Source organism: Eretmochelys imbricata, chromosome 1, assembly GCF_965152235.1.
Source record: "Eretmochelys imbricata isolate rEreImb1 chromosome 1, rEreImb1.hap1, whole genome shotgun sequence".
In the NCBI taxonomy this organism is placed as follows: Eukaryota; Metazoa; Chordata; order Testudines; family Cheloniidae; genus Eretmochelys; species Eretmochelys imbricata.
Window position 1 is genome coordinate 163,344,761 of NC_135572.1, and position 17,557 is coordinate 163,362,317.

General features: G+C 41.0%; 1 protein-coding gene across 1 annotated transcript in view; it reads right to left on the reverse strand.

Annotated features, from left to right (window-relative positions):
- SIM2 (SIM bHLH transcription factor 2) overlaps positions 1 to 17,557 on the reverse strand; it is a 70,946-nt gene that overhangs the window by 6,243 nt on the left and 47,146 nt on the right. The window contains exons 7-10 of the mRNA XM_077818660.1: positions 16,318 to 16,424; positions 10,410 to 10,557; positions 8,736 to 8,904; positions 6,790 to 7,198 (exon numbers count right to left, since the gene is read on the reverse strand). Coding sequence (XP_077674786.1) covers positions 6,790 to 7,198; positions 8,736 to 8,904; positions 10,410 to 10,557; positions 16,318 to 16,424 — 833 coding nt within the window. The remainder of the gene's footprint in view (positions 1 to 6,789; positions 7,199 to 8,735; positions 8,905 to 10,409; positions 10,558 to 16,317; positions 16,425 to 17,557) is intronic.

Consider the following 17,557-nt stretch of genomic DNA (forward strand, 5'->3'; position numbering starts at 1 on the left):
TTAGTGGTTGAAAGCAAACTCAGGGCATCATACTGCCACGGGAAGTAGTTTACACCAGGACTGATTCAACCAATGTTGTCAAACTCATAGCTGCAGGACGCCCAACTGCATCAGAAGCACGGTGAAATGCCTGAGACATTTACTGCTCATTCTCCAGGGTTCAACTGGATGGAGTAGAAGCTGTTTTACAATGGCTAGGAGTCAATGCATTAATTCTGTGCACATTTCCTGTCAAGTTTCTCTTCCCCCAGTGGGAGTGAGTTCTCCCTGTAGGCCTGGCAGACAGTTTGGGAGAGGTGAGACAAAGGATATTGCACAATTAACATTGGGCCTTACAACAGAAAGTCACAATGGCTTTGCAGAAGGGCCCTTGTACTTGCCTCTGTTCACAACCTACACCAGCAACAGTGAATCTGGTCCATTCTGCATCATGTCTCCACTAATCCTCACTGAGTGGTTGCACTCTTTCCCTCACAGACTGGGTACAACTCAAGAGATTTGAAAGGAACCATTGGGGTGTCAGCCCCACCCACTGGAAAGACTGACAGAAGCACCTTACCTCCAACCTTGAGAATGACCATGATTGGTTCCAGCATTTTAAAAATTGCCCCTTTTTAAAATTGCAGCAGTTTTGAGCACTTTTTCCTCCTCCTCCTTCTGTTCTTCTCTGGGGAATTTTTTCCCCACTTAGGAACCACTCTGAGGAATACACTTTTCCCACCTTGAGAGAGTGGAGCAGACCAGAACGGCACAATCAAAGTCCAGATGGTGCTCAATATGCAGGAAGTACCTGCAGCCAGATATTTTATTCTCAGTGTGCCCAACTCACTGAGTTTCACTCTGCTAGCAAAAAGGGCTCTGAAGCTGATAGACACAGTTGCATTCCATTTCAGAGTACATGTTGCACCGGAAGGGAAAGAACCTGGAGCCATCCTAAGCCAAACAGACTCTTACTCCTCTCAATGGCCATTTCCACCTGAAGGGACGTGAGGCATGTCAGCAACAAATTAGATGCAGCCACCTTGGCAGCAAAGAGTCCTCTGTTGCATCCTGTGCGCTAAAACAGGTACTTTTTTTCTAGAGCAATTACCTCAGGATAATATATTGGGTATTATGACTATGGTACAAGTTTCTTATATTCTGAGTAGTTCCTGCTTCAAGTTCCTGGGCAAAGGAAAATGGGATCAGCCCCCAAACAACCTACACGAGCATATGGCTGTCTGCATCTTCCCCCAGAAAGCCCAAGGGATTAAGAAAAAAGGCAAATAAACCAAAAGCCACTAGAGGTCAGAAATTATGGTTTTGTTCTCTTCCTCTACTGAGAGAGGGGAATTTGCAGAAACTGAGGGAGCACCGCTTGATCGAGAATTACAGGGGGCTAAATGTTGCCACCTGCCAAAGCTGAGGCAACAAAGATAATGAATATCACAACGCTAGTGTCCAGCCTGCTGGGCCCTAGCTTGAGGAAACCAAAATCAGGGATGGAACTCTCCTCTAAGATAACATCAGGTACAACCTCTGTGTTTTCCCATTCATGGATGTTTTAAGAACTCACTGCAAGTTTCCAGGTGAGGGCACAATCCAGTCTCTAACACCTGGCAAAGTTTGGGGCACTAAGAAAAGCTCTCTTTGAATAATTTTAGGCATCTGTCATTTTCATACTACTACCTGTCACTATAATGTCCAAGAACCTTCTGTGTAAAATGAATAGCGAAGTTCATAGTGGACTTCATTGAAGTCTCCAGCACTTCTCCCTTTATGAAGCCAAAACTCTACTTGGAGCAGGGGTTGTTTTGACAGGACAGAGAAGGGTGGGAGAGATTTGGTAATTACAGAGGTGATCAAACTGAGCATCACTTATGGTGGAAAGGCCCTCTCACAAAGGATGTGCAGGCATGGCTCTGTGGTGCCCTGCCTCTGTTTCCCTCATCTGAGCCCCTTAAGAACTCTACACAGACTGTCTTGTGTCTAATGACACCACTGCCTGTGGCTGGTTTAATAACAGAAACATTTAAAAACAATCCTTAATATCTCAAAATAAAGTCTGTCATCACAACACAAGTTCATACTCAGCCCTAGTGTCTTCTACCACATCCAGAGCTCTTCTTCTGTCCCAGTCTCCTTTTCACAAAGCTGCCATTCCCAGCTGGAGCTCAGCCTTCTGGCTTTGGCCGAAATCCTTCTCCCACTCAGGGGTTTCCTGATCACTAGAGTTATTCTCTTCTCTGCCACAACTGCTTTTTCCATGCCGTTTTCCCTTTTGGCTCTTTATAGAGAGCAGGAACACCTGCACTTTACCAAGCTCCATCAAAAGGCTGTTATGAGGCACAGGTGAGCTGGACCAGTTCCCTCTTAAAGGTCCCAGTCCTCCCTATGACAGGACAGTGTTGCAACTTTTCCAAAAGATGTTCAGAATCTGGATTTACTTGATCTCCTCTGGAAGACTGTTCCATAGTCAGATTCCACCCCAAGAGGGCTTTGTCCCAGAGGAGCACAGCTGTCATGGTGGTTCATAGATTGAAATTAGATCTTTGATGTAACTGGGGCTTAATCTATGAATTGGTTTGAAAATTAGAAGCAAGACCTTAAGATGGCATTGGCAGCCAACTGGGAGCCAGTAAAGGGACCTGAGCACAGGTCTGAGGTGCTCATCATGGCCTGAACCATGGGGAAGGTAGGCAGCCACATTCTGTACCAGCCGAAGCCTGTGCATCATCTTCACATTCAACTTCAGATGTAATGATTACAGTAATACAGCCTGGAGGTGACACATGCATGGATTACTGTGGCCAGGTGCTCATCCAGGAGGAAGGGATGAAGTTTCCTCACAAGCTGAAGGTGAAAGAAAGCAGCTTTGGAAATGGATACTTCCTGGTCATCCAAGCTTAGCGAGGAGTTAAACAGGACCTCAATGTTTCACACTACTTTGACAAATGGGGGCTGTTTGTCTTCAATGGAAGGCATAGACAATGTCTTGGCCAATTCTTCAACACCTTTCCCCTGGGTTCAGCTTGAGCCATCTGCTCTTCATCCGAGAGCTTACTTCCTCTAGGCATTCTTGACATTTTAGTAGTATCAGTGATTGCATCAGTTGAGAATGAGATGTATGTGGAGGACAGTTATACTATTTACCTTACCCGCCTTGTCTCTATAATCAGCATACTATTGGCAGCTGAGCCTTTGGTATCTTACTTTCTCTCCCAGTGGTCTCACAAAGGTACTGAAGAAAAACAGGATAGATTCCTGCAAGAGAGGGCCATCGGAGAGGAGGAGCAATTTACCATCACCACTCCCTGCGTTCTGCTAGAGAAGAACGATTGGAGGCACTGTAGTGCTGGGCCAGCTGCTCCCTGCTATGTAACGTAGGCAAGTTAGTACCTTGTGGTCCACTGTGTCAAAGACATGAACATGGAGGTCTAACCAGTGTCAGTGGCCATGAAGGGATCATCTTTTAGTGCCCCTAGAGCAGTGGTTCTCAGCCTATTTACCATTGTGGGCCACATCCAATATTACCGGTATGGCCCAGAGGATGTCACATGGGCCGCAGCTGTGTGTTGATTGGGCCACAGGTTGAGAACCCCTGCCCTAGAGCCATGTGTGTGCCGTGCCCTGGTCTGAGCCCTGGGTGTGAGGCATCTAAGATGATATCTGATGTCACATGTTGTTGGAGCTTGGTTGTTATTACTTCCTCAATTATTTTGCCCAGGAACTGCAGGCTGGAAATGAAACAGTAGTTGGAGAAACCTTCAGGAACAAGAGTTGACTTCTTGAGAATTGCATTTTTCAAGGCATTTGGTAAGGTGTGCTTTACTGAAGAAGGCATTGCCTATATATTTACATTAGTAGTAGTCTTAGGTGTTCACTGGTTTTTACTATCCAAGAAGAGCATAGATCTGTTTCACAGGTTGTGGCTCTTAATATTTTTCAGGATACTTGAGTTCAGTGGAGTGGATAATAGAATCTGATCGGGGCTGAAGTTTTCTGTCCTAGTTGGCTCCTTTTGTATCAAATATTGCAGAGAGATCCTCCCTGGCTGAAGACAGTTATGTTCTCTGAAGGGATTTCTTCTTCTTCCCCAGTCAGCAGGAAAGTTGAAGAAGCCTGAAGACAAGATTCTGAGACAGTGTCATCTGATTTGCAGACAGCTTTTTGTGCTACATACTTTTCCAGAGATTTGATGGCTTGGTCTGATGAATCTTAAAAAATAGAATTCATACTGAAAAACACATCTTCCGTCCATGTCCTTTTTGGCAGATGCCTCTATGGAAGTAATGTGCTTTGCTGTAACAGCCATGGTCTCAAACCCTGTTGCCAGATATCATATTTGGTTTTCCTTTGGACTGCCGTTAATGATTCTAAGCAGATCCTCTCTGCTTAAAAGTTGAGTCATTCTCACCAGTCCAGGGAAGCAATAGAAAAAGCAGTAGCTGATAGTGTGAACAAGATCAGACACTCCTTTCTTCCCATTCCATTCAAATCTACGGAAGGGGTCCCTTCCAAGGATCCACGCCTCCTGTTTGCCAATTGCAACATGTCTGATTCTGGCTATGGAGGAGGCAAATTCTGAAATAGGTTAGAAATAAAATCCCCAGTGCCCTCCGGGAGGCTCAACTCCTAACTCCCATCAACTTTTTCTATGAGACACATGAGTGATCTCTGACCAGACCTGAGCTCAATTCCCAAACTTTCTTCAAAACATGTCTGTCTTCAGGAGAGATCCCACATTTTCTGTCTTATGCGCTTAAACCCATTTCAGAACCAGAGACATTCTTGGGTCTCAACTCCATTCTCTTCATTGTGAAGAAGAGGACTGGGAGGTATGTATATGTTATGAAACTAAAGAATATAAATATGTGCATAAGAAACTCAAAGTTTCAGATGGGTCTCCTTTCCTTGAGAGCCACAATATTTTCTGTTCTATTCTTGACTTGCATATACTTATTAGAAGCCTACCTGCAGATACCAAATTCTATCAAAGGTAATATATTTGCCGGTATTCATGTTCAATTTCAATATAAGACTTTTTTGCTCTGGCAAATTGGATGGCCACAGGCTGTTCTGTACATATTTCCCCATCCCCTTAATCCAAAAACAGAGCAAATTTAAAAAAAAAAAAGGAAAAAGCAAAAATGATCAATTTGGTCAAAAAGGCCTTGGCTTTCACACCTAATAGAAATGCACATTGTTATACACCTTCATCCGTACGTCTCTGATTTAGCTCCTCATGATTTTTGTCTATAAGGATCTCTGTTGCTTCTTTCACAAGGACAAAATAGTTCCTAGGGCATCTCTCAATTTTATTCTGGAAATAAATACTCCTTTTCACACCAGTTAAGAAACTCTGCTCTTGTCGTCTTGTGCAAGTCCACATCATTCATCAGAGGAGTCTGGCACACCTTAGATGTCCACAGTGCTCAGAAAATGTATTTAAGCTGAAGAAAACAATATGGAAAACCTTCATTATTGTTTCTTTTCACCTAAAATACAATGGTAAAAAGTCCTCTAAAGCTTCCGTTGCCAGGTGGATTTATGGTTGTATATTGGAAACATGCAAAGTCTCAGGAACCTGGATATACAAAGTCATCAAGGCTCATTCACTGAAGAGCATGGCAATATCCTGGTCAGAGACTGCTGTGGCCTCCATAGAAGAGATGTGCAAGGCCACAGATGTTACTTGATACCCCTCTTTGTCAGGCACAGTAAGATCAATCTTCAAGCACCTCCTTCAGGAGCTGGGTGCCACAGTGAGTGGTCCCAAGTGAATAATCTTGTGACATCTCTGGGGTCGCTAAAACTTTTGATCCTACCTGTCTTTCCCTATCTTTTATTCCTCAGTGTTTTCCATCAGAGGAGACATTCCATAGGAGAATGGAAAACTTCCTTTCTCCCAGTAATGTCTCTGCTAATCAGTCCTAACTAGTTGTGTTCAGTGTATCCATCTTACTGCAGGCTCCCATTACAGCTGTTTTTTCTTTTCTTCGGGGTGGTATATGCAGTTAAACACTGAGCAGAGAAATATTTAAAACCTATTTCACACAAGGATTGGACTGAATTTTCAACTTATTTGATTTGATTTTTTTCATTGGAAGTACACTTCTTGTGAGTTGCCTGGTGGGAAAGGCCAACATCCCCTGTGTTCCTTTCAAAGCATTTGAGCTGCCCCCAGCTGTGTGGAAAGATGGTGCAACTCCCATCAGTGAAGACATTGCCCAAAGAAAATTAGTAATCAAGGCAATTTCCCATTGACTTCAATCCTAAAAACACTTACACTTACTATCATTAATATAGCTAGTAAGGCAAATACTTCAAATATAGGTACATTTTTAAAAGGATGGCCTCCCTTTTGTTTGGGTACAATCATGCCTGTATTTTGGTTTCTGCAGTTGACTTGTAGGTGCAGATCTGCGTACTTCCACTTCTTTCTGATTATGCTGGCACAATTTGAATCCAGATTTTTGCACCTGCAAACTAACTTTCATAAACACGCATGTGAGCTGTGCCTGTAAAGGGAGTCCAAGTCTTGGCTTTTGTGAAAATTTACCCACTGAAGGCTTTAATAAAAAAAAAATTGACATTCTGAAACTGGATAACATTCCTGTTCAAATGTTCAAACGAAACAAAAGTAGGTCTAAATGCCATGACAGTGTGCCTTTTAAACATGCTGCACGTTACACCCCAGATATATTTTTCCTGTCTTCAGTAAACATACTGTATTTCATATTTTAGAAGTACACATTAAAAACATCTTCCAAATGCTATGCAGCTTATTATTTTTAAGATAACACTCACCTTCATAACTCTGTGCAAGATTATGGCGTGCGACATTCATTGGCTGATCGGGAAGATTTTTAGACGGCGACTGGCTGGTAGGTACTAAAGAGTTGGCATAATGCCATTGGCGCTCTCCACTTGTCTGCAACGTACTCAAGAAAAAATGAGCCACTTCGCAAGGTGACCCTTGAGACTGCCCAAATTTGGACGTCAGCATTTGTTTTTTGCTACTGAAGACATGAGAATCTACAGGGAAGTGTCCATAATGGTATGAGAAAGGCAAACTATATGAGGGGGCATATAAAAGTTCACTGTTTTCTGAATGGAAATTCTGTTCTTGGATGGCGCCAGCATTCGCTGTAGGGCTGGATCTCCAGCTTCCAACCTGGCCACATTCCAGTTTGTCTGTTTGGAATGAGCTGTATTGCTGAAAAATAAAGAAAGGTGTTCAAATGCATCCATGTTACACACCAGTGTGGTTGCCTCCAGCCATGCCACCTGGAACTGCGACATCATTAAATCTCATAAACTAAGTAGGGTTGGGACAGATCAATACTTGGACTGGGAAGCTGCAGGGGAAAGTGGTGTCGGTGACTCAGTGGATGACATTCTTCCCCGGAAGTCAGCAGTGAGTAAGTGTCCCCCACAAAGGCACTGTATTAGTAGCTATGATGGCTACTGATAAAACAAGGCTGCTGACCACTTTTCATTAAAAATCTCATGTGACTTTTCACCAGAGTTAGGGCATTAATCCTAGTGTTCAGTCAGAAATCTTACTTGGATAGTTGTGCCTATCTAAAATTTCCCCTGTTTTTAACTGGAGACAGTTAAGGACATGGTGTGAGGAATATTGTAAACCAAATGATACACTCCACCCAAGAGATGGCTGCATTTCAAAGGCAGGTTTGCAACTCTTTGGAGATCCCTTCAGGATGTGAGCTGCTATGTAAATATCATACAGTATTGTTAGGTCACTGAATAAAGACAGTAGCAAAACACTATTTTGATGTAACTTTAGAGTAATTTCAGCACAACCTCAGTCATCCTAATGTTAAGGAATAATTTTGGATAGTAAAAGGTTTTGGTCAATAGTTGTACTTAGACGTCAGAGGATATAATCCTGTTTTGAAGAACAGGAAGTCTTGGTTAAATGACATGAGTGTCATTTACTTATGTTAAAAAGATTTATTTATTAATATGGGAAGCTTTGGAATGGTGGCAAGTCAAGATCTAACCTCTCTAAGTCAGTTAAACACCACAACACACACTTCCTCCAAATGTTTAACTGGCTCCAACTGTGTTCAATAAAGTACATGTGCTAGTTTTTTCCCATTCCTGATCAATAATAATATCCAACTTTTATCATCTGTAGATCTCAAAGTACCTTTACAAAGAAGATTAATATTCTTATCCCCCATTTTACAAATTGGGAAACTGAAGCACTGAGCAGCTAAGTGACTTGCCGAAGGTGACCCAGCAGGCCAGGAATTGATCCCAGGTCTCCTAAATCCCAAGTCAGCATCCTATCCACTAGGCTACCTTCTGCTGCCTGAGGAAGTTGCCAGCATTCATTTGGAACCAGACCTTGGTTAGCAAAAATTGGTACATTTTTACACCAGCTCAGATTAAACATACAGCATCTGTTCTGTGTTACATTGTTCTCTTTTTGCTTAAAAAAAAAAAAACAACCTTAGTTTTTCTAACTAATCTGACTACCTAAAATCTGAAAGCTTTTGAGTTCTGACTGATAACCTGATAATCCTTAAGCCTCTTCTTCCCCCATACTGTGCCTTCTCCATTTCTTCTGTGCCATTTACATAAGATGGCATTCTCGTGCCCCCAAGAGAGGACAAGCCTCGTGTTAACTGGCCGCACTGTACTAGCAGCAAGGTAATCTCAGGATGACCAAGCTATTCCCACAAATGCCCTGTTTACTTGTAGTTGGGTGTTACTGAAAGAGTTACCTGTTGCGGGTAAGGAGTCATTCTGAGTTTTGCCTTCATTTTATTACTTTTGGGTTTTGCTACTCTCCTTGTTTCTTGTGAGGTAGACACTGAGTTTCTGCATGAAAACTGTGACTTAGAAATGGTAACCTGGTCCAGTGATAATTGAAGTTCCTTGTACTCAATATCTCTGCAAAAGAATCATTGTGATAGGTTAAATACTTTAATACATTGCACAGATGAAAAATATCATTTTAAAATGGTTTAGTTTCACAATGTTTTCATTACTATCCATCCAAGATATTCATTTGGTCTGCAGTGGTGGGTGAGGAACGTGAGCAAGGGAGATAAGGCCTGAACCTATTCCCATGGAAATGGATTGAAAAAATTCTACCAGATTACAAACTTGGTACTAAACATCCTTAACATCTGAACTTAAACTCGCTCTCTCTCTTTTTTTTTTTTTTTTGTTTAAGCCATCCTTGTGGCACTTTGCCTTGGGAACCACAGACAATGCTGGTGTGGGGCTGATCTAACAGCAGAGCAAAGATCAGTTCAGTGTCCTCCAATCTTCCTCAAGCATGAGTTCGTCTTTTCCCTGACACATCTGAATATTGGCACAGAGGAAAGGGAACCCAGGTCATTCTTCTGCCAGTATGATCTGCTACAACCAAACCACAGAATCAGCCAGTAGGGTTTAATTTCATGGTGAGGTCTATCTTTTCTCACATTTATCTGTTCAATAGATACAGCAGATTTTTAGACAATATTTTATAGGTAATTGTGTACAAAAAAATAAGGATATTTAAGACTAAGCTGTGGGGCTTCAGTGTTGTTTGGTGTGCTGGTTTGTTTTTCCATTTATTGCTGAAGTTCTGATTTAAAAAAAAAAAGCCATTCCTTTTGGACTTACCAAAAATTTCAGTGGAGGGAAGTGAGAGGGTATAGCAAGAGAGCTGAACATCAGCAATATGAAAGCATACAGTATAAAGATTGAATTTCATGGGTAATGACAGTATTTTCAGTAAGTTTTACAGCAGACAGGTGAAAGAATAACCAGACAAAACCTTTTCCCTCTCTTCCATAGCTAGGAGTCATTTCTGTCTGAGAAAATGACCTAGAACTAAATTCTGCCAACAGATGTGCACAGGCTTTGTGGCAGTTACTTGAAAATACAAGAAAAGAGTTGAGCCCTAACCAGCTGTCGACCTCAGGCAAGTGATTTAATTTCTCTGTGCCTCAGTTTCCTGCCTGTAAAATGGGCATAATACTTCCTTTCTCCCACCCTTTGTCTGTCTTGTCTAGTTAGACTGTAAACTCATCAGGTCATAAACTTTGCCTAGCATACAGGGGCTCTGATCTCAAGTACAGCCTCTGGGCTCCCCTGTAACCCAAATAATTACCAGTAATGTGACATGTTCACCACCAAATTTTTGGAATCCTTCAGAATGCAAGATAATAGTGTGTAAATCTAATCAGAGTGGATACGCACTCATTTTACCCAATATGTCATTCATACGGTCACTTACTGTAAGTAAAAGAGGGAGGTGGTGGGGAAAGAGAAATTGCTGTAGATTGTATATATATAAGATGATACCAGAAGAGATTAATACAATAAACTTGGATAAAGGATTGAATTAGTAATCCATTAAGTACTGATAAATGTCTTTATTGGTACAAAATATTTTGACTTACGTAAGGACATAATTGACACTCACTATGCAGTGAGGCCGAGATGAACGGCTGTTATGCACAATGGTAGCATAGCTCTGTACCCAAACCCAACCTCCATGCTTGGACAGTAGTCGATAGTACTTGGTTGTGACTTGGCCTTTCACCAACACTGTGAACATAATGCAAAAAGTATTTCACATTGCTTGACCTTGTGACCAGCTCCTACAGTGATTTATTTGTAAAGAGTAAACTTGTCCCCTACAAACTCTGAACTTCCCTGCAAAGACCACACTCCTCTATATAGTTTCTCTGGGTTTTGCATAATTGTGTACAAATATCTTATTACAGACTATTTATCTTCATCTGCCCTCTATCCCCCAATTTATTCTCCACTCATATCATAACAAAGTCGTTATTTCTGGAAGTGCAAATAACCACCCCCACCTTTTGGACTGCTTTTTTTAAAAAGGTCTGAAGAATCCAAAAATATTTGGAAACAGAGAGAGAACTGCTTTTATTTTAATTTTACCAAAGAATTTGGAAGCATTTGCAGTTGACTGATTGAAACACGATTGAGCATTTGTAATGTACTTTTGGCTGCATTTCTTTTTCCCGTCTGGAAAGTAAACTTTGTATTTTGAAGACTGAGCTTATTTTTTTAACATGACAAATTTAAAGTACAGTTCTTTGGTTCTTTTCTTAAACATACAAATAAAGAGTAGTCTCAGGAAGCAAATCAGTTACTGGAGAGTTTTTACTGGAGGTGTAAATCCTCTAAACACCCTGCTTGGTTTCTCTGTGAAGGGGTATGCTAAAATTAGAGCTGGGGACAATCTCCAAATGTTTAGTCTGGCTCCCTCTCCACAGATCTCTCTGGTTCAGTGCCAGAGATTTAACTAATGCTTCACAACAAAGCCATAACTCCAGCTCTGGAACATTCTTGCATGACCCTGAAGGCCTTACTGGGAAGCTCCACCTTGCTCCTTTTCCACACAACCAAATATTTGTTTTACGTTGAGCAAAAAGGCAGTAGGTGGTGTTCAAATGCTCCGATTTAGCCAATAGCGGCAACTCGCAGTAGGTTTGTACGATACACTATGAAGAAATAGAGATTCTCTCTTACTCTCTAATGGCCTGATTCTGCATTCCACTGAACTGGATGGTAAAGTTCCCAGATGGAACTAGGCTGATTTTCGTTGCAGGATCAGGCCAATAAGTCGGCCAGACAAGCAATAATTTTCTGCTTTAATCCAGTGGTAGTGAAGAAAACGACCACTTGAAATGAAACTTTTGGACTCATTCGATTACTTGTATTCACAGGGGGTTATTTTGATGGAGATGTATCCAGTAGTAGGGGTGGAATAGAAGAGCACTTTTCTTTACCATTTGGTAGTTAATTACATGGTTTTCAGTCTTTGGACTAATTATGTTTTTGTAAATTCTGACAGTGGTCAGATGCCACGGTGATGTGCATGTTGTAAATACCTGGTTAGAGAGACTGACATACTATAATTGAGCTAGAACTTTGGGTTAAATGAGTCATGGAAGGATTAGAACATTTGTTCTTGGTACTACCCCCCTGAAGTTTCAGAATGCTAGTATCTACAGTATACGGATCATCTCCCATTAGGTTCCTCTCATTTTCATTTACACAGGTGGTAACTCATTAGACTGGATTTGAAGAAAAGTTTATCTTGCCGGAGTTCCTCAGGAAATCCCCTCAAAAATTACTCTTGCAAGATCTTTCTGGCTATGGAGTCAGCTCCTCCTCCACTAATAGACACAGTCCATCTTCGTTCTGAAGAAACCAAGGTAAACTGCAGCATCCTTTGAGAGGTAGACCAGGAATCCATCATGGTAGATGCCAAGCCTCAGAGTCCCTTTTTAGTCATCTGGCTTCTTTTATATCATGTTAGGTTGTCCTATTTCTCTATAACCATAAGCTCAATACATTAATTCAAAGGTTCACGTCTTGGACAAAACAAAGGAGCCCATCTTCAATTTCCTGTTTTAGGATTTAGTGTCACAACTTTGATTAATGCTAGTCTACATCGGTGATGTTACTACTCAGAGTTGTCCAGTTAAATCTCTGTGCATCATGCTTTCATGCTTACCTGTACTCTAAAGAACCCAAAGCCTCCCAAATGGCACACTCTCATTTTGGCTTTGATTTTCTGAGAGAGAGAGAGAGAGAGCTTTTCAATGGGCTCTACTTTTCCAAAAGCAACTTCCTCTACCTCAGAGGATGTCTACACTTGAAGCTGGGGAAGTGAGTCTCAGCTCAAGGAGACATATTCATGCTAGCTCTCATCAAACTAACATGCTAAAAATAAAATGTACCCATAGGAACAGGAGGGGCTAGCCACGCCGAGTACATGCCCATCACAGACACTAAGCGTGTACTCAAGGTGTCTAGCCCTCATCATCGCAGCTACACTATATTTAGTGCACTAGCTTGATCGGAGCTAGCACTGGTATGTCTCCTCAAGCTAGGAATCACATTCCCAGCTCAAAGTGTAGTCATACCCGTAGTCTAATTCTCAGGTTTCTCTTATCCCAAATTCAAATTATCTAGCTACTTAGTTTCCAAAGCATAAATTAATACTAGTAGAGCACTTTCTGTTCCATGTATCCGCAGCAGTGTTCTTTGTGCATTCGGAGTTGTTCTGGGCTCCACCTTTGTCAGTTGCCTTCTCATTTTCCTAATTCCTATTTTAGGTCCTCTGTTAAGACAATGTTTTAAAGATTGCAAAAGAATTGAAGCTCCAGCTTCACTTCCCAAGTATGTATAAGCTGTGTCTCTCCTGTGTTCTTCTTTTTGTCAGTCTTTGAGGAAAGCATCTCGTTGGACAAAGGATAGTGGCCACGATTCTAATACAGAATGTTAGATCAGTTCGCAGTTGACCCTGCATTAAATTGCCCTGTGAGCTGCTGACAAAGAGACCTCAGCCATGTCTTTCTGGGTGAGAAGTGTCTATTACCAAGCCAACTTGTGCAGGCCCAAGTGACCCTCAGTGCAATCAGTTGGATAGGATTCAGCAGCTTTTTACTCTTGGCTGTTCAGTTTACAGCTTTCTTCTGCCATTTGTGAATGGCTGTTTCTCTCTTGTGGTTCCCTGCCTGGTTGAGCGTGCAGGCTGAAAAGATTGGCTTACATGGGCTGGCCGATTTTGTCTGTCATAAATGGCTATTTTAAAAGGCTCCACAGGTTTCACTGAAATGCATCATTCACCAGCCTGTGCTCAAGGCCACAACTACAGGTAAATTGGCCTTTCAATCCTACACTTGCAACAGTAATTATCTAAGCTTCCCCAGATCAGACCACTCAGCAATCCACTGGATTCCCTACAACTGCATGATCAGTGAATGGTGCCCTAACAGAATAGCAGCCCTTTAAAGCTCTCTAGCTGCCTGGAAGAGCAGTGAAGCTTTGCTGAAAGTCTTGAGCATCACACTGGGAGACAAGAGGCTCAAGGTGGTGCAGAGTTTAACCTGCACCACCTCCATTATACTGGGCGTTGTACCCTTGAGGTTCCCTTCCAGGGAGCAGCTGGGGCTTGTACTTTGTCTGCCCTGGCATAAGGATCCAGTTCCTGGACAAACTGGCAGCAATTTGTGGAGTAGAAACAATGAGATAATAACATTTTTGGTGCACTGAACCCTCCCTACAAAGGAAGTAGGCTCAAGAGAAAAGACACAGCTGAGGCTAGGAGTATTTTGTTTGCATTGTAATGGCTTCACTTGTCCAGTTTTGAAGACTCTCAGCTCCTTAGGCAGGGACCCATTAGCTGAGTGGCAAACTTCCTCCTTTGTATAGCAATTCCCTGCACACTGATGGCATTATAGAAATAAGTAAACCCTCTGAAATGTCAACATTTTTTTCTTCAACCTGAAAGCTACCAAATGTTTCAAACAGGAAACTATTTTTATATCAGCATATCTTCAGCAAACTTCTCACATCTACTAGTCTTGCTGTTCTTATTACACCCGTTATACTTCTAGTTTTATTGTTTCCTTCATGGCTCTCTCTCTAATGCTTGTCTTATAGTTTTTGAGTTTATTTTGGAAGAGCTTATCTCAGTATAGGGTTTTGTTTTTTTAATTCCCTAATCAGGTGTAAGATTTTTTTCTCTCCAGATTAACGTCAGGTGACACTTAATCATCAGACTGTTTCATAGAATGCTAAATTGTGTACATTCAGACCTGACAACCTTCTACTGTTCATACTCGTCAGATGTTTGATGATGGATGATGGGGGGGTTATAATAGTGCTCTCTGGAGGCACACAAGTTTGTACATTTTACATCTGTTTTCATCATTCTTATTACTCGCTATTCATGCCATGCTTTTTTACTATTCCTATTGTTCCCCAAGTATTTTGACGTTTTCTCCTTGGCCCTTGGTTACTTTAACTCGTCAGACCTTGTAATTTATATATGTGTCTCTTATATTTCTTCTAAACTTGTTTCTAAACTTCGTAATTTTTTATCTTTATAGTTCAGTTATAGCATCCAGATCAGTATTTTTAACTAAGTAGCTTAGTCAAATCTCTGTATTTTAAAATTCCACTCATGCACCACTCAAATCCTATTTACAAAACTGGACCAAAGTATCAGCTATTGCCTTCCATTGCCAGAATGAGTTCTGATGATCATGACTGTGTTGTAAAGGTAAGATACAGTTTTTCAGAAGAAGATCATAGCTTTATCAGAATTATTTCTACTGTTTGACATCGCTATCTCAAATAATATCAGAGGGGGGAAATGAGCATTGGCTTGTGCAGGTGAGCAGTCAGATGCCATAGGAAGGAACTAAGGATATAAACAGTTTTTGATCTTTCATAAAAGAGGAGACTAAAAATAAGAGCCAGTAGGAAATAATGTGACTTAGCAGGTCTGAGCTTCCACTAATTCTTTGGAAAATGCCAACATATTTAGAGTCCATTTCTGCCTTCCTGTGCATAACTCCCATTGGAGTCAACAGAATTTGATATTAAGTCATTCACTATTGACTTGCTCTAAGTACAGTAAGGTCATCTTCCTATATAGTTCTTATATATATTCCAGATCTTCATTAATATCACACAGTAACATAAGGGATTGATTCTTCTTCAGAGAGGGTAAGGATGGTTTCTTTCTGGTTGTTTTAAACCAATGGTAGCAATCTGGAAACCAATTCATTAGCAATGGTTTGGGTTTCTTTTGTCTTTTCTTTGGGTTGTTTGTTTACATAATTAGTGTATGTGGTAAGAGTTGGGCGTGGAAGTCTGAGCCATATCAGAAAAATTTTCTATTCCCCCAATTTGCTTCTGGAAAAATAAATAAATAAATAATGCTGCTGTATGACTATTTCAGTGCATAAACTAAATACAGATGTTTGAGGAGGTGATCAATTGCCCTCTTGTCAGTGGGGAATTACTAATGTACCTGTTTCTCCTGACACTCTGTTTTCAGAACTCATCCACATACTACTAAGGAACATGCATCTCAGAATTCTTTGGTTTTCCATCCAACATTTCAAACACACACTGATAATTACCAATGTACTTGCAAAAATCAATGGAACTGTTGCATAACTTTTTTTTTTCCAAACTAAGACCATTAAGAGACAGGTTTTTTTCACAATCAGGGACAGATTTTCAAAACAGCTCTGCTCCCATTTGGGCAGCAAAATAGGTAGCCAAATATATTTTGAAAAGAACAGAGCATATTGGGTGATGAGCTCATTTAAAAATCAGACCATTTAATTGCTTCCTGAATGGGAGCTGAGTATTTTTGAAAATCTAGTCTCAATTATGGGTGCTGAGCACTTGAGATCTGTCCCTTTTCAGATTTGTTTTCCTTGCACCACCGTGCTGTTGTCTGCAGAACTCCTGACCCTACTGACTAAGCTGAAGGTTTGAGCCAGTCACTGTATGCCAATTACTTACAGAGATGGTGAGCATATCGTAAATGGAAGACATCACAGCCATGGACATGGTGGTAGAGGGTCTTCTCTATCAAGTCTTGGGGCTCGTATCCAGTTAAATCAGTCACCCTAGAAGAGGAAGGCTGACAGATAAGCAGTATCTCTAGAAATATTCAAATTCATTAAACTAATATTGATTTTGCCAACTAATCAAGGCTAAAAGGCTGCAGAGAAATCATGTTGGTTTGGAAATAGAGAACAATCATCTTTACAAGAAATTAAAACTTTGGTACGCCTGCCAAATACAGGGTGCAGTAATGTTGTACACAAAGGAGTGTCCTAGATATAGTCAAGGAGGAGGATCTGTTAACTTATTTCAGCATTAGATTTTTACTTAGTTTATCTTATTAATAGCAACTTTGGAACTACTAACATGAATGATCCTCTGCACAAAGATCCAGTTGATGATCTGTTTGTGGAACTGTAAAGTAACTTTTTTTTTTAACTATTGACAAATTTTACGCCCTTGCAGATATATGAGCATAGCAAAAATAATTAGTCTACAGTGGCCGTTTCCACAGTCTATAAATAAATTCAAGCTAACAGTCTAAAGGAACGCAGAGGATTATACCGTTTTGGAAAATGGAAGGACAAGGAACAATAGTAATGCCTGGAAGCTAAAGAAGGAGAAGGAAAGCTTAAGTTAGACATGAGGCAAAAAGTTTCTTAACTTTAAGAGCAATAGGATGGGAACTGAGTGGAGCGAAGTAAAAGTATGATCACTGCAGACAGACTGGGAGTGAGGTAGTGAATACATAAGAATTGCCATGCGCAATCAATCCTGAGATATATCTAGTCCAGTATGCTGACAGTGGCCAGCATCAGCCACTTCAAGGAAGGTGCAAGAAACTTTTTAGTAGGCCCTTATAGAAATAGTCCCACACAATACAAGAGGGATCAGACTACATGACCCAAGTGCCCTTTCTGTCCTTGCTACTTGATAGAAAAATATACTCTAAATTACACCAAGGAATTTAACCACAGTTAGCTTTGTTTGTTTATCTGTGTGTTGGTGGCATTTACACTCCCCTGGTCTTTCTCCATCTCTAACAGCAGAGCGGAGGTACTGCACTCAGTTTCAAGGTAACATAGCAATCCTGTAAAATGAATACAAGAGGTGTTACACAGTGTAATCGGGTCTTGCAAATAACTTGAACTCCACTTTTTGTTTTCTCTTTCCTTAGAGCTTCATTCGTTGCTTA